This window comes from Rhinichthys klamathensis, unplaced genomic scaffold, assembly GCF_029890125.1.
Source record: "Rhinichthys klamathensis goyatoka isolate OS25496 unplaced genomic scaffold, OSU_Roscu_1.1 h1tg000123l_1, whole genome shotgun sequence".
Lineage (NCBI taxonomy): Eukaryota > Metazoa > Chordata > Actinopteri > Cypriniformes > Leuciscidae > Rhinichthys > Rhinichthys klamathensis.
In genome coordinates, this window is record NW_026606660.1 from 7,405,447 (window position 1) to 7,425,769 (window position 20,323).

At 37.3% G+C, this 20,323-nt stretch overlaps 1 protein-coding gene across 4 annotated transcripts in view; it reads right to left on the bottom strand.

The window, feature by feature from the left end:
- Positions 1 to 1,402: 1,402 nt before the first annotated feature.
- LOC130088982 (utrophin-like) overlaps positions 1,403 to 20,323 on the bottom strand; it is a 46,323-nt gene continuing 27,402 nt past the window's right edge. For 3 of the 4 annotated variants that reach the window (XM_056256036.1, XM_056256035.1, XM_056256039.1), the window contains 10 exons: positions 19,432 to 19,633; positions 18,703 to 18,788; positions 18,235 to 18,392; positions 15,877 to 16,043; positions 14,303 to 14,414; positions 12,080 to 12,216; positions 9,174 to 9,212; positions 8,367 to 8,438; positions 7,101 to 7,224; positions 1,403 to 1,805 (listed from right to left, as the gene is read on the bottom strand). In XM_056256036.1, coding sequence (XP_056112011.1) covers positions 1,800 to 1,805; positions 7,101 to 7,224; positions 8,367 to 8,438; positions 9,174 to 9,212; positions 12,080 to 12,216; positions 14,303 to 14,414; positions 15,877 to 16,043; positions 18,235 to 18,392; positions 18,703 to 18,788; positions 19,432 to 19,633 — 1,103 coding nt within the window. In that variant the 3' untranslated portion in view covers positions 1,403 to 1,799. Of the gene's footprint in view, positions 1,806 to 7,100; positions 7,225 to 8,366; positions 8,439 to 9,173; positions 9,213 to 12,075; positions 12,217 to 14,302; positions 14,415 to 15,876; positions 16,044 to 18,234; positions 18,393 to 18,702; positions 18,789 to 19,431; positions 19,634 to 20,323 lie in introns of those variants that run through there. The other variant, XM_056256037.1, reaches the window with a different exon arrangement.

The window sequence follows — 20,323 nt, forward strand, 5'->3', positions numbered from 1 at the left end:
TGAAATATTAAAAGTAATCTAATAAGTAATGTATCCACATTTATCGATTAAGTGCATGATGTGGCTCTAATTTTATAATAAAATTTCTCAAATGTGTGTTTTTTTTTTTTTTGTAAAGTGTTTCACCGCTAGGTAGTGCTGCTGCAATTGAGAATAAAAAAACGCAGTTCTTTTTCACGGCATATTTCCTGAGAGAAACTCACAATTTGTAAACTTAATAGGCTAATACTACATGCTCATTAAAGTTGCTTCTGAATAGCCTATATATCACCATTCACGAGGCCATACCTCTATAAAATACTTTGCTTCTCCTTTTCAGACTCTTTTTCAGTCATTTCGTCTCTGCGCCGAAACACACATAGCCGGTGAAAAAAACATGATGAATGTCCTGAACGGATCCAGGTCTGAGGGGGCTCATCTGCTTCAGTAACCGAATGGAAATGGGATTTTACAGCAAAAATCTCAGGAGGGTTTCAGACAGACAGATAATACACAACCGTCACCAGGTTTCTTTAGCTAAATAAAGATGTTAACATTTTGGAAGCAGCAATGTGATGTAGCCTACATCTTAGAGAGTAGCCTATTCATATATTTGTTAAAACTCCGGTTTTTGAGCTTTTGAAGCTGTTTAATCCTGAAAGAAGTGCTCTTTTTTGTTGGCAACATCTGTTTTGCATTATAATTTGCCTGTTATGTAATAGGTTACTACAGTAATTACCAATTACATGATGAATGAGGGTTCCTCAAACCATTAGCCCATTAAACAGGCATTACAAATCATCTGTCTCCTAAAAGTAAAACAAAACAGAATATTAAATGTTATCTTTAGATATGGAGCAGCTTTAATAGAATCCTGGTTTGCAGAATTGCAGCAGTCTAATCAAAATCATCCCATTCAAAACATCCCCAAATAATCATGTATTATTGATATTCAGTTGAGTTTGAGAAATATTTTAATTAAATGATGCCTAAATATGATTTAAATGATCAAAATTTGATTGAAAACACAGAAGGAATGTCTGAGACAACTATATTTATTTATTACAATGCAGATTTTCCAGTCAAATCCAATTTAGTTTAATGGTGACAGAAGATTTTCACAACAGGACCAATAGCAAACCAGTCCATTTCCAATATAATCGTAAAGATTTGTTGCAACACCGAAACGCACAAGATGCATAGAAATATAGCATCATATGTAAGTAAACAAATATTGTTTCAGTCATCATATTACAGAACAAAGTTGGGAAACATCTATTACATATCCAATATCAATGGAATTGTAAGAGACACTCCACTTGGTGGTTCTTTTTCTAATTCTTGTTGCTTTTGCCCTAGATGGAAAAACAGTGCAAAGTCAAACACAGCAAGAAAGAAATATCTTTTTTTTTGTTGTAATTAATGCAAGCAAAAATCTTTTAGAATCCTTCCACGGTACACACGGTACAAAGCAGACTTTGCAATGCTCAGAACTGATTGTCATGTTTGTGTAAATTTTTATCAGTGCTGTAAAGCATGACGGCAGTCTCTGTGGGGGGGAATGGCGTGGGGTCTGATCTGTACGGTCATCCTCTAACGAACAGCTCATGGATAAACAAACGCATCTGCACTGCGGTCGACTCCAGCTCTTATCATTTTGAGAAGCAGAAGACAGCGATGATGAAAGTCCTGTCACACAGTCATCTTGGTGTGGGGTGTGAGATGAAATCGTATAAAAAGAACTCAAATTTCAGATCCCAGGCCTCCACTATTTCATCTGATTGAAGGCCAAGTCTCATGTGTAGTCAAGTAAAACATCCTCAGACCTACAGTAAAGGAAAGAGGGTAGATACTAGATTTAATCTTAAGTTTGAACACTTAAAAAAAACAGCATTGCATGCAAACATTTGACACACAGACTGCATCCTAAATCGCATTCTCTCGGAATATGTACTTCTTTTAATAAGTAATTAATTTGCAACCATTAAAAGCATGTTCTACTCTGAAAAAATATTTGGTGTTGAAACAATTTTCATTTAGAAACTGCAAGTAAAATTCACAAACAAATTACAAAGAAATGGCAAGTAACACTGAATTAATTGAAATATTTTCTTGTAAAAAAATAAATAATTTTTTTTTACAGTGTATATAGCCGACTATAAAATGAATGTGTTTAGTATGAATGCAATCCAGATGCACCACATACTTCATGTTTTAATTTGCTGCATCCGAAATCGCATACTTTATAGTTAGATGTGCAAAAATAAAAGGAATTTTAAAAAAAGTATGGGGAGAAATTTTACAGCAGTCTAAAGATGACCTTACTTTATTGTTTGTTCAGACACTTGGAAAAACCAAACACGCATGCTAGACTACTATTATGATTTTTCTTTGGCCTTTAATACAATATGGCTCCATTTGTTGGCAGAGAAACTTATTTCTCTTTTTAACTTGGATCTCAATATTGTTTGGTGGATTTGGGGTTTTCTATTAGAACGCCCTTAGTGTGTCAGAGTCAATGGTGTTCATTCAGACCTTCAGTAATGTTCCACTGGTTCACCTCAAGGCTGCTGTCTTTCACCTCTTTTGTTTATCGTGTACACCAATGATTGTCGGAGTAAGTATGGGAACGGTATAAAGTACGTGGATGATTGCGTGATTGTGAGTCTTCTCCACGAACAGGATCTGAGGCACTGTCTGTGGCACAGGATCTGTGGACTTTGTGTCGTGCTGCGATCGATTTTCTCTTCAGCTCAATGTTAATGAAACAAAGGACAAGTCCTCTGATGACAACAATTCATTTATAGGTTTTAATTTAACCTATTTAAAGGTTTGGACATTGAAATTGTTGACACTCACAAATACTTGGGGGTGGTCATTGACAATAAGTTGAGCCTCCAACCTAGCCTGAGAAAACCTAGACAACTTCCGGCAAATTTAGATTTGCTCTGAAAGTTAGTCTGGCAAAGAGCTCATTCAAGCCCATTTCCAATCCGCCGAAATCGCGGCACCAATCAGAAACGTTGGGGCGGGCTTTACACGATGACGACAGCGCTGGGATTTTTGAAGCAGATTTTGTAGCCTACATTACAAAGATGGATGCCGCCGTCGAACATCACTTGTTCGAATCACCTATCGCGTGTGTTTTAAGCGATTTGAACGTTTCCTTTTTGTTAAAAACCGAGCAAACAACACACGGAGAAGTTTCTCCGCCGCTCTGCATACGTCATCTCCTTCATCGCTCTGATTGGTTTTAGGTCTATCCGCGACGTCCGTTGGTGACGCCCCTCTGGAAATGATTTGTCTATGACGCTTTGCCAGACCATAACCCAATAAGAGAATGGTCTGGTTTTAACCAGGCTACCTCCAACCCAATGTTCTGACTGTTTGTAAAAGGTTCCAACAAAGGTTGTATTTTTTGAGGAAATTAAAATCTTTTAGAGCTTGTCCTTCTATGATGATACTGTTTTACAAACAATTGATTGAATCTGTCCTTTCCTTTTGTATTGTGGCATGGTATGGTAAGTTTGTCTAACAAAAACAGGCTAAGTGGTCTTTGTAAAGGTAGCAGGGAAGAACATTGGTATTGATCTGGGGTGCGTTTCCCAAAAGCATCGTTATCCAACTATGATTGCAATTTCCATTGAACTCAATTGGTAACGACGGAACTTGCGACCATAGTTGGCTTTGGGAAACGCACCCCAGATTGGTCCTTCTGACATTTTTCAAGAAGACTCAGGTTATTCTTTGTACTGTTGACCATCCACTTCGAACTGAGTTCCAGGCGTTGCAATCAGGCTATCGTTTTAGAGCGCCTGCAAGCCGGACACAAAGAACTAAAGATTCATTTGTGACTGTGGCCATTAAGCTACTGAACTGTTCAGGCCTGGAGGAGAGGGTACTTAGTATACATAATGTATGAATTAAGAATAGAGTATGGTATGTTAATGTGTGTTTTGGGGCAATTTATTTTTTTATGGATACAATAGTCTATTTGATATGTACATTGACATGGTTAGTGCTCAGGCACCTTGCTGCAATCATAGTTTCCCTAAATGGGACAATAAAGCTGAGTCTGAGTCTGACTCTAAATAAAAGTCCATACAGTAATCCACAACGGGCTCAGAATTAAAGCAACTTTCACAGATGCTGACGCAAACGAGACCGGACACCAAACACAGGAAAAGGAAGAGCTTAAGTAGTAACTCAAACGAGGTAAATTAACGATACACAACTGAAAACAACGAACTAATCATTTTAGTAACCATAGAGACTAAGACGAGGTGGAAATTCAAACAAAGGAACATGTGACTGATGAAAATAAACTAAAAGTCCATGAAAACGAAACTACGAACATACTAACTGTAACAGATTTTGATTGAAAATGTTTGGATTCTTTATTATTGTTCGGTAGCACTTTACAATATGGCTCCATTAGTTAACATTAGTTTATTCATTAATGAAAAACACTTCTAAAGTCAATGTTAATTTCAAAGTTTCATACTACATTATTAAAATCAAAAGTTGTAACTGTATGGACCTGAGATAGATAACATGAAATAAAAATGAACGTTGACAAACAATAATGACTTCTGTAAAAAAAAATAGATATCATTGAAGAATCCATGTGTTAACTAATGAGACCTTATTGTAAAAAGTTACCTATTGTTCTTTATAATTCTTTTGCACATAAATCTGTTTGAAACATGTTTACTTTATATATATATATTTGTATTGTTTTATTGTATTTAAATGTTTAGAGAAAAAGCTATTAAACCTGTTGTAGTTTTACAACACATTTTTGCACAACTTATTTCAATATCGTGATAATACCGTATACCGTGTTAAAAGCTTCAGCAATCATCGCAATGAATATTTGATACCGTCACTTATAGTAGGTACTAAATTTGGTTTCAAACTGTGCGACTGTTAAAAAGTATGTTCTATATAGCATGAGTGTGTGTAGTATGAATGGAATTGGAACGTACTACATCCGCCATGTTATCATTATCATGTGACCTACATCAGTTGCATCGCTTCACTTCCATTCATAAATCCTCTCCCGTGGCCTCATGGGAAAGTAAAGTTGTCCATCAAATTTGTACTTCAGAACCTCGCCGGAAGTAGTAAGTCATCCGGGTTACTTTTCGGGTACTTGTCATGTGATCTATCGGTGTCAGTTATTCACAAATCTACTGCCATGGCCTGTGATTGTAAAGTGTCAATTGGATGCACACTTCAGAATCTTCTTTCCGACGAATACAATCGGAGATATATTTAAAAAATATCCTGGCTCTTCCAAGCTTTATAATGGGAGTGAATGGAGGGCGAGATTTTGAAGCCCCAAAAAATGCTACCATCCATCATAAAAGTAATCCATACGGATCCAAGGGGTTACTAAAGCCCTTCTGGAGTAAAGCAATGCGTTTGTGTAAGAAAAAAAATGGACGCCTCTCGTAGTTTAAACAAACAGGGCTGTGCAACAAACTCAAGCTCTTCTCTTATATCGAAATCCACCGACATTTCTCTTTCAAATTTCTCGTTTTAGACTTTAATTCGTGACCGGTGTTTTGTTTTGCTCTATCCTCTGCGCTTCCGCGTTCGTCATTGCGTCATGTGTCAGGTCAAGGGTTACTCTTTCGCTGTAAAACGCTGCGTACGGCCGTCTGCCGTGAGCTATAGTTATTAGAGCTAAAAAAGTTTTAAATATGGATAATTTTCTTACAAAAACCTATTGCTTTGCTTCAGAAGGCATTTTTATTAACCCTGGAGCCATATGGGTTAAATTTTTATATGATGCATTTTTGGGGGGCTTTAAAGCTGCTGTAGGTAACTTTTGTAAAAAAAATATTTTTTTACATATTTGTCAAAACTGTCATTATGTCCTGACAGTAGAATATGAGACAGATAATCTGTGAAAAAATCAAGCTCTTCTGGCTCCTCCCAGTGGTCCAAATGCCACTTGCAGAAATACACGCTCCCGGTCAGAAACAACCAATCAGAGCCAAGAGGAATGTCTTAGCAGTGTCAATCACGCTCGTGTACGCGCTGATCACACCCCTCTCTTGCACAGCGCGAGCCGTCGTTCAAACTCAAGATTGCCGGCGTGCTGCAGCTGTGCTTATGACGGAGAAACAACCTAAACTGCCAATTCTCGAGTGACACCTGCTCATAAAACAAAGAGGTAAAAGGAAAAAGACTGATGACGATAAACAAGCGAAAAAGAAAGAACACAGAGCCCATTGACTCGGTGTCAAAACTCTAGCTGCATAACATGTAGATAAAATGTCACGCACTCTGCTAAGCAACAATTGAAACCTGCTAATTCACTGGCTTGTCATGTTGCTGAAATAATGTACTAGCACACCTTATCTAGCATTATATATCGCTAGAATAATTACTTGCATACTGTAACGTTAGTTACCGTTATATTATATATGTAACGTTAGTTAGTTACCGTTATATTATATATGTAACGTTAGTTACCGTTATATACCGTTATCTTACTAGCTATTTATAACTTATAGAAAGAGTGCAACGTTATAAAGTTACATGTATTGCAAAATACATAATGATTTGAGGACCAAGTTTGTAGTCAAAGTATGGGCAGGCCATAGTCAATGTAAAGCATATTGTTGACGTTTAGTCCCTATTAGTGACTGTGCCATATAACTTTTTATCCGCCGTTATCGGTGGCCCTGTTTACTAGCCTGCGCGTTCACGACAGGCTCCGCTGTGGAGGACGAGCTGTGGAGGGAGGGCTGTAGCGCAGCAGAGAGCAAGGGGTGGGACCTGTAAGTTGTGCTTGTTCAAATTTTCAGGCTAAGTCAACGTTTTCTCAAAACTCCCTACTGCAGCTTTAAAATCTCACCCATCCCCCCATTAACTACCATTATAAAGCTTGGAAGAGCCAGGATATTTTTAAATATTACTCCGATTGTGTCCGTCTGAACGAAGATAGTCATATACACCTTGGATGACTGAGTAAATAATGGTATAATTGTCCTTTTTGGATGAACTATCCCTTTAAACCTTGTCTGTGAAACCAGGGGATGAAGTTGTTTTGCTAGCATTCATAAGGCATCAGGCCACCAGAGGCATCAGAAACACATCAGTGGTACCTGTCCGCCTCCACACTGCAGAGAACGGCCCAGCTCGTTCATCATGATCTGAGTGTCGGCCGCGCTCTGATGAGCACATGTAGCTGGTCCATCGGGAATCTGAGTGTGGATGCGCTCTTCACTCCTGCCATTAAAGATGACCACGACGACACAGATCATTTTTCCAATAATATTGCATTTTGCATCACAGTTTATGTGTAATTAATTATCTGTGTTCTCAAAGGAAAGCTTTGATTTTTTTCCCCCTCATATTTATGGATAAGGATTCCAAGAAACCTTTATTGCCTAAAAATAGATTAGCTTTATAAATTGAGACACATTTTTAAAATGGTTTAGCCAAATGGTTTAGCCCATTCTTCTGTAATTTTAAATTTATAGAGATTAAGTTTAAGGGAACATATTTATTTATTAAACATTTATGCAGAAAAAAAAAGACTTGTATGGGGATTAATCAGTGCCATGGTGACAGACAAAAAATGTAAAAAAAAAAAAATTGTGTATAATAAAGCCAAATTAATAGAAGGTCAACGATCAAATAATTGCTTAAAATCTATCCATGTAATTAAGTCATTATGGCAAAGCAGGGATATTGTAGTTAACTAAAACCAAAACTAAATTCATAAAACAACTTTAGTTACTTGAAATAAACTTTAACTGAAATAAAATAAAATATTAAAACCTTAAACTTCTTTTATTTCAGCTAGCTGCCAAGACAGCATTTCTCATATTCATTCAGTTGAACTTGATGTACTAAAATATCTAAAACTTAAATAATAATTATCAAAAGACTATGGACATTTTTTTCTTAAAAATAATAAAAATAACTAAAATTACTAAAACTTATCAAAATGAAAACAGAAAATAGTTAATAGTTTGACTCACATACATACTGAAATACAAAATTAATAAAAACAAAATATATTTAGACCCCAAAACTAATAAAAATGACAACCATGCAACAAAAACAGAACAAAAAATATAAAGAAAAAACTATTTTATCACTGATACTAAAATAACAGTGCTGCAGAGATCTATGACAATGCGTATACACATTTTGCATAATCATTCTCAGGATCACTATGATTAAACACTGCCATTATGTGCTTGTATTGAATTAGTCCTGATGGATGAAACTGATTTATTTGTGCTGGTCACAGTGAGGTCAAATCAAATGATCACTCATCCGTCTGTTAGTTCAGGTGTCACAGTGAGCGACAGAATGACAAACTGTTGTGCACATGAGCGAAACTATCAGGTGCGACTCACATTTTTCCTGTTGACAGGTGAGCTTCTGGCACAGGGAAGATGGCACTAGATTCTCCATCTCTCTGTGTCGACCTGAAAGTGGACAGATGTGTGAAAGAAAGTTCCGTGTGATGCAGGTATCCAACTGTAAAATAATGGGGAAATATCGGAGGAATAGTTTTTTCTTTGCGGCTGTCAAACAGTCAGCAAAACAGCTTGTTAAGGAAACAGGCAAAACATGTCGGCTTAAAGCACAACGTTTTAAGCTGTCCTTGGACACTTGTAATAGGATGAGAAAAGGAGACGCTTTCTTTTAAAAGCCTGTTCATTAGAGGATGCAGACAGCAATGGAAACCTTTTCAATGTTGCCAATTAAGAAAACCTTTCCTGCTGTGTGAATACTGTTTTTCAGCATCTATAATGTGTCGACATGAATCCAGACACACACTTAAAACGTCTGAATGCCATTGCATTAGTTCAACTGTTATTTATTTTAAAGAAAAATAGTATAAACACACCTTTTTAAGCTTGAACTTTATGCATCCACTAAAAATCACTCTGACAAATTGGGGGGGAAATGAGAAAAGCTTTTGAGCGTTTCAGCAAAATCAGTGCAGCATTTGAGTGAAGCTGCAAAGTGGTTTGGTATTTTGTATGTAATAAAAAAAACATTTCTACATTTTAATTGTGGCCACTGCATACTAAGAGCAAATGCACAGCTTGAATTCCCTGAGGTCATTTATGGTTCTGAAGTGGATGAAGGGTGGATGAAGGAGTAGAAGAGATTCAAACAAGATCACAGAATGAGAGGAGAGGTTGTATACTCACTCATACTCCTCTGGACATATGCTTAGAAATGCAACTGGGCTGCAATAAAACACAGACAGCAGAGTAAGCAAATATCATAGCTGTCAACAAAGACCAGTGGTGAGCATTAATCACACACTGGCATTTGTGAACTTTTAAAAATAAACACCCTCAAAACACACTTGCACTATAAAAGAGTCCACTTAAAAGGGTCCAACAGTGTATATCCGTCACAAGAAATAAATCTAATTTTGTTTGAATAAATTAATTAATTATAAATTAATAAATTAATTAATAAACAAGTACGCTAATTTTTAAAAACTTTATTAATGGCAAAGTTAAGTGGAAATTATACCTCAACTGAGGGATAGTGATCATTTTCTAAATAAAATAAAATAAATCACACAAGAAATATTGGTTTATAATTATTTCAGTATGTTTAGATCATAGTTTATATATATATATATATATATGTATATATATATATATGTGTGTGTGTGTGTGTGTGTGATATATATACACTCACCGGCCACTTTATTAGGTACCCCATGCTAGTAACGGGTTGGACCCCCTTTTGCCTTCAGAACTGCCTCAATTCTTCGTGGCATAGATTCAACAAGGTGCTGGAAGCATTCCTCAGGGAGTTTGGTCCATATTGACATGATGGCATCACACAGTTGCCGCAGATTTGTCGGCTGCACATCCATGATGCGAATCTCCCGTTCCACCACATCCCAAAGATGCTCTATTGGGTTGAGATCTGGTGACTGTGGAGGCCATTTTAGTACAGTGAACTCATTGTCATGTTCAAGAAACCAATTTGAAATGATTAGAGCTTTGTGACATGGTGGAAGTAGCCATCAGAGGATGGGTACATGGTGGCCATAAAGGGATGGACATGGTCAGAAACAATGCTCAGGTAGGCCGTGGCATTTAAACGATGCCCAGTTGGCACTAAGGGGCCTAAAGTGTGCCAGGAAAACATCCCCCACACCATTACACCACCACCACCAGCCTGCACAGTGGTAACAAGGCATGATGGTTCCATGTTCTCATTCTGTTTACGCCAAATTCTGACTCTAACATCTGAATGTCTCAACAGAAATCGAGACTCATCAGACCAGGCAACATTTTTCCAGTCTTCAACTGTTCAATTTTGGTGAGCTCTTGCAAATTGTAGCCTCTTTTTCCTATTTGTAGTGGAGATGAGTGGTACCCGGTGGAGTCTTCTGCTGTTGTAGCCCATCCGCCTCAAGGTTGTGCGTGTTGTGGCTTCACAAATGCTTTGCTGCATACCTCGGTTGTAACGAGTGGTTATTTCAGTCACTGTTGCCCTTCTATCAGCTCGAACCAGTCTGGCCATTCTCCTCTGACCTCTGGCATCAACAAGGCATTTCCGCCCACAGAACTGCCGCTCACTGGATGTTTTTTCTTTTTCGGACCATTCTCTGTAAACCCTAGAGATGGTTGTGCGTGAAAATCCCAGTAGATTAGCAGTTTCTGAAATACTCAGACCAGCCCTTCTGGCACCAACAATAATGCCACGTTCAAAGTCACTCAAATCACCTTTCTTCCCCATACTGATGCTCGGTTTGAACTGCAGGAGATTGTCTTGACCATGTCTACATGCCTAAATGCACTGAGTTGCCGCCATGTGATTGGCTGCTTAGAAATTAAGTGTTAACGAGCAGTTGGACAGGTGTACCTAATAAAGTGGCCGGTGAGTGTATATATATATATAATATCTAAAACTGAAATAATAATTAACAAAAACCTATAAAACTAAAAAACGATTTAATTTTTTTATAAAAAATGACTAAAAACGTATCAAAATGAAAACAGAAAATATTTTTAAAAAACTATTTTATTTCACTTATTTGTCAAGGCAACATTTCTCATTTTCCTTTACTTTGACTTGATATACTAAAATATCTAAACTGAAATACAAAATTAATTTAAAAAAACTATTTAGATATTTATCTATATATATACAGTATAGTATCTCACAAAAGTGAGTGCACCCCTCACATTTCAGCAAACATTGTAGTATATCTTCTCAAGGGACAATACTATAGAAATGAAACTTTGATATATTTTAGAGTAGTCGATGTGCTGCTTGTATAACAGTATAGACTTACTGTCCTCTGAAAATAACTCAACATACAGACATTATTGTCAAAATAGCTGGCAACAAAAGTGAGTACACCCTAAGAGATAATAGCTGTTCGTCGTTTAACCATGCAAAACCACATGTCCTATTCATCATGTTAATGTGTTTGTTTACTTGACAGGACCATACAAATTTGTTTATCTTGTATTAGAGCAGTTAAAATTTGTGGGTTTTTGAAAAAACACCCAAATACAGTCACTCAGTATATCATATAATGAATAAGGACACCTAATAATAACAATGAACTTAAACCTGATAAGATCGTCTGTGGTCTGACATTACAACAGCCAATGTGAACAGCTGGTTTACCTCAATATTAAAGACTGCCGTGCACATGATAAATGTCCCGTCTCTTCATTTCCCCCACGATCACACTAAACAGACATCTGATTGCTTTTCTAATTAAATTCACATCCAGGAGAGGGAAGCAGCATTTTTGTGCTGATGTTAAAGTGGCAGCTTTGGAATTACATTCATGAACGGCCTTTAATTTGTTCCAGCACAAAAATAGCACATAAATAGACCTTTAGTAATCCAGGAACTCAGAAAAACAAGCATGTTTCCCATGAGGCTGAGTGATGACAGGAAGTCATTACTTCAATAGACAGAGATATGGCATATTCTAGTCAAATTACCAGGAAGGATGATATTGCTACACTGTTTAAACAAGAATCACAAACTGATTAAAAATCTGGAGATCTCAATAAGGTCTCATCTGGAAAGATGCATCTTGAATATTTCCAGTAGGAAAACTCACGTCTCCGAATGCTCTTCCTCGAGGATGGTCTGCACGGGCAGGTAGCCAAGCCGAGGGTGTTTGGTGAAGTACTTCTTTGAGCGGAACTTGTTTTTCAGCACTTTGGTGAAGTCACGCACATCTTCTCCAGAGGTCGTCTGTAACAGAGAGGCTGTAGGGAAATGTTCTGTTGTGCATTAAGAATTAATTACAGTGACAGGGTCTGGATGGAGTGTGTTCAGGTTTTGGAAAAATCAGAAAGAAAAAAAAATATATAAAAAATAAGAATAATTTTTTTTTTTTTTTTATTATAATAATTTATAAATATGTTTTCCCCTCCGTCTCTCTTGCTTTCTCCTGTTTCAGACATTTGCTCATTTTCTCCCCATGGTTTTGTGTACCACGTAATAAGTTGTGTGTGAGATTATTGTAGGGGAGGTTCTGGTGCACTGATTGTTAATGGATTTTTGTACTTGTATTCCCTTAGTGCAGGGCAGGTTGTATTTTACAATGTGTTTCATTATTTATTTAATGGTTATATAATATATTAATTTAAGGAAGCTGTAGGGAGGTGGGCACCATTTATTTTGTACATCTTTTTCTCCTGTTTATATTGAGTCATAGAGGAAGTTAGGTTTAGTTCTATGCCTTTGGTTTGCATCTTTATTTTATGTTTAGATTGTATAGTTTACTGTAGTTATACTTTCTGTTAAGTTAAGTTAAATTCTTTAATTTACAACTGTTCCTTCTCCTCTACCCTAGACAGGGGAGGCCGTACAGAAGGAATTTACACTCACCTAAAGGATTATTAGGAACACCTGTTCAATTTCTCATTAATGCAATTATCTAATCAACCAATCACATGGCAGTTGCTTCAATGCATTTAGGGGTGTGGTCCTGGTCAAGACAATCTCCAAAACTGAACTCCAAACTGAATGTCAGAATGGGAAAGAAAGGTGATTTAAGCATTTTTGAGCGTGGCATGGTTGTTGGTGCCAGACGGGCCGGTCTGAGTATTTCACAATCTGCTCAGTTACTGGGATTTTCACGCACAACCATTTCTAGGGTTTACAAAGAATGGTGTGAAAAGGGAAAAAAATCCAGTATGCGGCAGTCCTGTGGGCGAAAATGCCTTGTTGATGCTAGAGGTCAGAGGAGAATGGGCCGACTGATTCAAGCTGATAGAAGAGCAACTTTGACTGAAATAACCACTCGTTACAACCGAGGTATGCAGCAAAACATTTGTGAAGCCACAACACGCACAACCTTGAGGCGGATGGGCTACAACAGCAGAAGACCCCACCGGGTACCACTCATCTCCACTACAAATAGGAAAAAGAGGCTACAATTTGCAAGAGCTCACCAAAATTGGACAGTTGAAGACTGGAAAAATGTTGCCTGGTCTGATGAGTCTCGATTTCTGTTGAGACATTCAGATGGTAGAGTCAGAATTTGGCGTAAACAGAATGAGAACATGGATCCATCATGCCTTGTTACCACTGTGCAGGCTGGTGGTGGTGGTGTAATGGTGTGGGGGATGTTTTCTTGGCACACTTTAGGCCCCTTAGTGCCAATTGGGCATCATTTAAATGCCACGGCCACCTGAGCATTGTTTCTGACGATCCATGTCCATCCCTTTATGGCCACCATGTACCCATCCTCTGATGGCTACTTCCAGCAGGATAATGCACCATGTCACAAAGCTTGAATCATTTCAAATTGGTTTCTTGAACATGACAATGAGTTCACTGTACTAAAATGGCCCCCACAGTCACCAGATCTCAACCCAATAGAGCATCTTTGGGATGTGGTGGAACGGGAGCTTCGTGCCCTGGATGTGCATCCCACAAATCTCCATCAACTGCAAGATGCTATCCTATCAATATGGGCCAACATTTCTAAAGAATGCTTTCAGCACCTTGTTGAATCAATGCCACGTAGAATTAAGGCAGTTCTGAAGGCGAAAGGGGGTCAAACACACTATTAGTATGGTGTTCCTAATAATCCTTTAGATGAGTGTATTTACTGTACAACTGTTATTTATATATTTATTTTTTTATGAGAAAATAACAATAAAAACGCATTTAGAACTACATATTTTTAATTTAAAAAAAAAAAAGGGTTGTGCAACACCCACCCTTTTACCGCCCCTCATTTTTTGTCCACAGTGACCCATTTAAAAACACAACCATCGTTTTATCTTTTTTTGTTGAAATAAAAGCAGAAAGAGATGGAGGTGCTCACAGGGGTGCAGTACTCCACCATGGGATAGCTGAGATGATGGTCCTTGGTAATCCTTCCCGAGAAAAAACACATCTGACACACGTTGTAGTTGAAATGCTTTAGACTTCGATACCTAAAGGACAAACAGATGTTCCACACTGTAACAGGCCAGCTAATATGATATTGCCAGGGGCGGTTCGAGGATCTCATCCTCAGGGAGGTTTAGCCCTCAGGGACACTGTGTAGCAAGAGACCATTGTGTTGCCTCTTTAAATTAGGCACCACTATATAGTAAGTCAAAATAGCTTAAGTTGGTACCATGGTATCATTGATATAATGATACCAGTCTTTCTGCAGTACACTTCAAATTGGTAAACAGTTTGCAGCATTTTTACGTTTGAATGGCTTAAAATATCTTGAATGTTTAAACTGACAAGACTTAAAAAAACCTTGAAAATGATCAAATTTCTTGAGGACGCAGCACTGGCCCAATCATTCAGATGGGAGATTAGTTTTAGGGGGGTTGAGACAACAGATATGGGGGATGAATCCCCCCTAAAAAAGGTCTAGAACCGCCCCTGGTTATTGCAATGTTTTGTTAAGAATATTCAGATATGCCATCAGTGCTTCTTGACTGACACTATAAGACGAGAACAAAACTTGAACTGAAGTGACTTGGATTATAACAGTCTTACTGAAATGAATCAACAGCTGAATAATGACCGTATTGTCTTCTGTAGAGCTGCTTTAGAGAGAGAATTGAGTTTGTTTCATAACTGATTAACTTTGCAACATTGCCACTGTTATTAAAATAAACCGAATCAACAATGAACTAAATTTAGCCGAATAAATGACATTGTCTTTTGTAGAGCTGCTCATACAGCTGAAATTGAATTTGTTTCATAATTGAAGAATTATGCAACATTAATACTTTTATTTTCCCGTTTACTGTAAAGCTTCTCTGAAATAATCTGTATTGTATAATAGTATTATAAATAAATGTGACTTGACTTGTGGCACAAGTAAGACACAAACTGGTGAACCATTGCTTATTAGTTATTTTACATACATCTTATTTTATACAACAATAAAAGCACAAATCTCATGTTTTTTTGGGATGAGAACTGTTAGATATGATGTGCATGACAGCTCAATTTAGGGGGAAAAAGTGCAACCATATTGCCAATTATGCTTCATATTATTATTATTATTACATTTTTATTTCATTTATTTTAATAGTATATTTATTCATTTTAATAATGTTTATTTTATTTATTTAATTGCCACGTTTATTTAATGCTAAAAATAATAAATAAATATCAGGGTTTTAAACTGTTCCATTTGTTCCATTTCCACAAAGATTCATTTTAACCTTTAAATAATTTTAAAGAGTAAAAATAATAGTAATATAATATATAGCTAAAATAATATTTAGTTTGACCTTCTGAGGTGGACGAACAACATTATCTGAAGGTTATGCAACTCTTTTGCTGAAGAAGAAAAAGAAACTTGAATGTTAAGAGTTTCCAACCCTATTTAGTCCACAGCAGTGGCACAACTCTTTATAAAAACACCATTATTCACTTTTGTTTTACCTGAAGCCCACCATGGGACACTCTTTACAGATGTTACATCTGGCCTGGTGTTTGGCCGTTTCTGCGGCGGCGACTCTGTGAAGTACAGGCAACCACACCATGGACTGCGGCTCCAAATGCATCCAGTCCACGAACTGTTGCAGCTCGATGACATCATCACGGCCCACCTGAAACGCACCAGCACAGACAAACCCCTCATTCATTACTGCAATGCACTGCATGCCATACTATAATGGAGCTGTCTGAGTCTAAAAGCACTCCAGTGGTCTATTTATCATTTCAGAAGCGTATTCATCTACAACCCAAAACCTGTAATATCCCATCACAACCTTATTAGCCCGAGGGCAAGGGATCCATTAGTAATTTTGAAGTGAAGCAAATGGGGCCAATTGTGGTCATTTGTGTCTCCCCCCCATGGCATTAACACTGCTACTACTGTTATGAATCAATTACGGCAGGCCAGTTAAGGCAAGACTATCAAGAGTCTTTCATTACATGGAACATTAAATGAAAAGAGCTCCACTGTGACTCAAGTAAAAGAGTGAAGTATTGGAGGCCCCGTCCAGGGTGGCTTTCAGGAGAGCTGAACGGATTTATAAATGCTCCATTATACCAGCGGATGTGGTTCACATCATAAAGCACACCATCATGTGATATTATGGGAATGCATGCACACAAATCAAGTGGATTTCATTTAATATCTCTCAGTAGAGCTTGTGCATCAGCTGTCACACCGACCGCTAACCGTCTGAAAGTGGCGGCGTAAATCCACGGGCAGGCCTGCCACTCTTATAACAGAGCTCATCATTTATTTATATGTCAAAACTCACTGATGTGTAATGATGAGCCCCTATACCCACATAAACAAGTCTGAGCATCCGTTCAGCAGCTCCCTTTAGGAATCTATAATGTCCCACACACCTGAATTATGTATCTCGTTCATTTGATTTGCATACCTTTTTGTTAAAGATTGTAATTTATTAATGTATGCATACGTTTTTTCACTACTTCAGTAATGTATATTTTTTTATTTTGCTATGTTTATATAATGAGGTTCAACAGAATAAATTTGACCAAATTATGGACATCACCCGGAGGAACATCTTGATCAGATGTTTCTCACAGATTTATACTGAAAATATGTGTGTTTATGCTTTCTTAGCACTAATTCACTGGTTACAGGCATCCCATTTAAGCCTAAAACAAATGTGGTTATGTAGATCATTTGGCCTCGGAAGAAATTGATAAGAAATATTTGAGTTCATATTGAGATCTCTGTTTTTCAAGGGCACTTATTTTGAAATATTGTTGACATCTCTTCAGAAACAATTTTTTCTTTCATTAACAAAAAACAAAAACATTAAAACATTTTTTTGCTAATTGACAAAGTAAATAAAATACAAATATTAGATGGAAATAAGAAATACGTTTAAATTGAAGCACTAAAATTCTGTGCTGGATTTGAAAAAAAAACTGTAATTAAATAAAAACTAAAACGTAATTTAAACTAAAACTGAATTAAAAGTAAATTGAATCAGTTATACTAAAAAAACTAAGAAAAATTAAACTAAAATAAAAAATAAATGCTATACATATTGTGCTTTTCTGATATCGCCTTAATTTCATGTAGTGTGTAATTTACTGTAGCTGTACAAGGTCTGCAAAGTGCAAGACAAATGGAGTTACTGTTTTCCAAAAGAAAGAACAGATTCTGAATAGCCTGAAATGAGTTGTCAGTAATTCAAGTCTTACTTCCTGCATGAACCTACATAGGTTTGTAATACATTTGCATAATGCCAGCCTAGTCTTTATTGATACAGTAAAACTGTTACCGTTACTGCTCCTATCACTGTGTGTATCAAGTGCTGATGAAGCCTCTGGAGCTTGAATTCAGAAATGGTAATAGGCGTTTAATTTCCAACACGTGCCGTAAGCGACCAATCACAACAAACTGAGCCATCTGACCAATCAGATCACAGGAGGCTGAAAGGAAGGGTTCAGAGAGACTGAATCCTTTATTGAACCATTTCAGACACTGTGAGAAAAGAGGTGATGCTGCAATGTATATTTTGAGAAAATAGTGTTTTTTTTTGGATGCATGTAAACCTAATGTGGGAGACCTCCAAAACAAAATTAGGAACCTTTAAAACAGCATAATAGGGGCACTTTAATAAAACTATGATAGCTAATATAACACTGGTTCTCAGGAGAAAAATCTGGCTCACAAATCTCCATTTCACCTCGATTCAATCTCATTGCTGTCTAGGATTAAGAACTGATATAAAAAGAGAATTAAAACAACTGATATAAAAAGATCTCATTATCTCGTTCTGTAGCCGACAGGCAGTGTTAACTCACATATTGAAAGCAGCTCCGGACACTGGGCTCCATGTTACTCCCTCCGAACGCAGCCGCCTCCCCGAGCTGATGTGGGATTCGGATGCCGTTGTGTAGCAGTAATGCCAGCTGTCTCTGGTTACAGAGCCCTGCAGCGCTGGCCACCTGAGCGAACAGATCTGTGGAGGACAACACGGGCAAAACTCAAAGAACATCACATTATCAGACTAGGAGCGTGGTGAGTGGGTAAGGTTTTAGACTTAAGATCCAATTTATAAATGTCCTTGTGGTGGTCACAGCAAGGACAGTGTTGCATTCCACTCCCTGAGACCTTTAAAGACACTGAAATCAAAGTTGCCAGTGAAATTGTGCACAAATATTCAAGTGAAAGAAAGAAGCCAGTGTCTCGCGCATAACTTAATTCATCTCATTTATAAATTGAGAATTAACAAAACATATAGAATACATAATTAATATCAAAATACTTGCATTTGTACTTGTCCTTTATGGGTCCTTTTGAAAGAGAAAACAAGCCGATCTTAATAGACAGCACTTGAACTTTTCCGCTTCTTCCACTATTAACAGAAAACAGAGACATTGATGTGCCACAGAAATTACACACGTATTATCGTTTGATTGTCTGGTAAATATCTTGGCGAGTAACGACCACAGGTAGTGGTTATGTCTTTACTAAACAGTTTTGTGTCGGCTTGTCTTCTTGGCAAAAATACAATTATTGCTGTAGGACTGCAAAAGAAATGAACATAAAACATTCAAATCAAAAATGTATGAGAGCCACCATTGAGGAGGAGATTATCTGCAATAGTTTAGAGGTCACGGGATTATTGTTTTTTTATGAGAATATTTAAAGGGGCACTAAAATGTATTTGGTCAATTTAGTCAGACATAAACCTTTATAAATATCATTGCACTATTAGATACAAATATTAAACCAAGAGGAAAGCTTTTTTCAAGAACTATGGACACAGCTGCAAGGTCTTACTTTTTACCTTTATTTTAAACAGTATACATATTGTTTTATCAAACCAAATACACTTTTATGAAAAAAATACTACTAACTACTAGGTCTACTAATGCTGTCATTCTTTCAAATAAATATCACTTAGATATTTAGTTATTCAATGCAACATTCATACATTTTTAAGTGTGACTAAATACGTTTATGGCCACTGTATTGAAGATAAGACCCATACCGACCTGTCATAGACTTTTAGAAGCCAGTTGAGACACAGATCCACACACAGAGGGACATTAACCAGATCCGGATGCACCTGCTGAAGTCCATGGTAGATTGTGCAGAGACAGTTTACGATGCCTGGAATCTCCAGTAGCTGCTCATTATGAGTGAGTTTGTGTTGATCAAAGACGCTCTGGGCTCTGCTGAGCTCCAAAAGGTCCACTGAAACAGACAGACGGTATTCACATGATTTCATCTCCACTCATTTCTGTGTCCACAATGAATTCCATTCAGTGTATTTTAATGAAAGTCACCAGAGCGTAACTCATCCGTTGGCGTGTAATGAAAATTCCCAAGTGAAAAGGCAGCAAAAAATTATATTTCTTATCAGCATTCATCAGATTTGCAACCAATTATACGTTTCAACAACTACCCTTTCTCAACATTACCCACATCCAAAGATATGAAGCAAAACGCAGCTGCTGTCTTTTACCAAAAACACTATCCAACCAACCTGACTGCAGGCTATTTCTGATCAGCTTGTTATTGTAAGGCCCGCCCAATCGGCCCTTATACAGTTTCCAATAGAGCGGGGGAAGATACCTGTGCGTTCTGTCTTTTCAGTGTGGCAAAATAGTTTAATTCCAATTCAACTTTTATCTGACTCCATTTTATTTCAACCTCAAATTAGGTTGGAATGTCAATGGATTATTGACCATTTGTATAATAATTAGACACTTGATTATTCTATTCAGATACCAATGCCGCTCAGGGTCTCGCGCTGGCCATTGTTTACGAGGATCCCATGGTGACAAACTCGTCAGTCTGATCATTACACTGATCTATATAATGACATTCTATATAGATCAGTGGATCATTATCACTCTAAAAAATGCTGGGTTGTTTTAAACC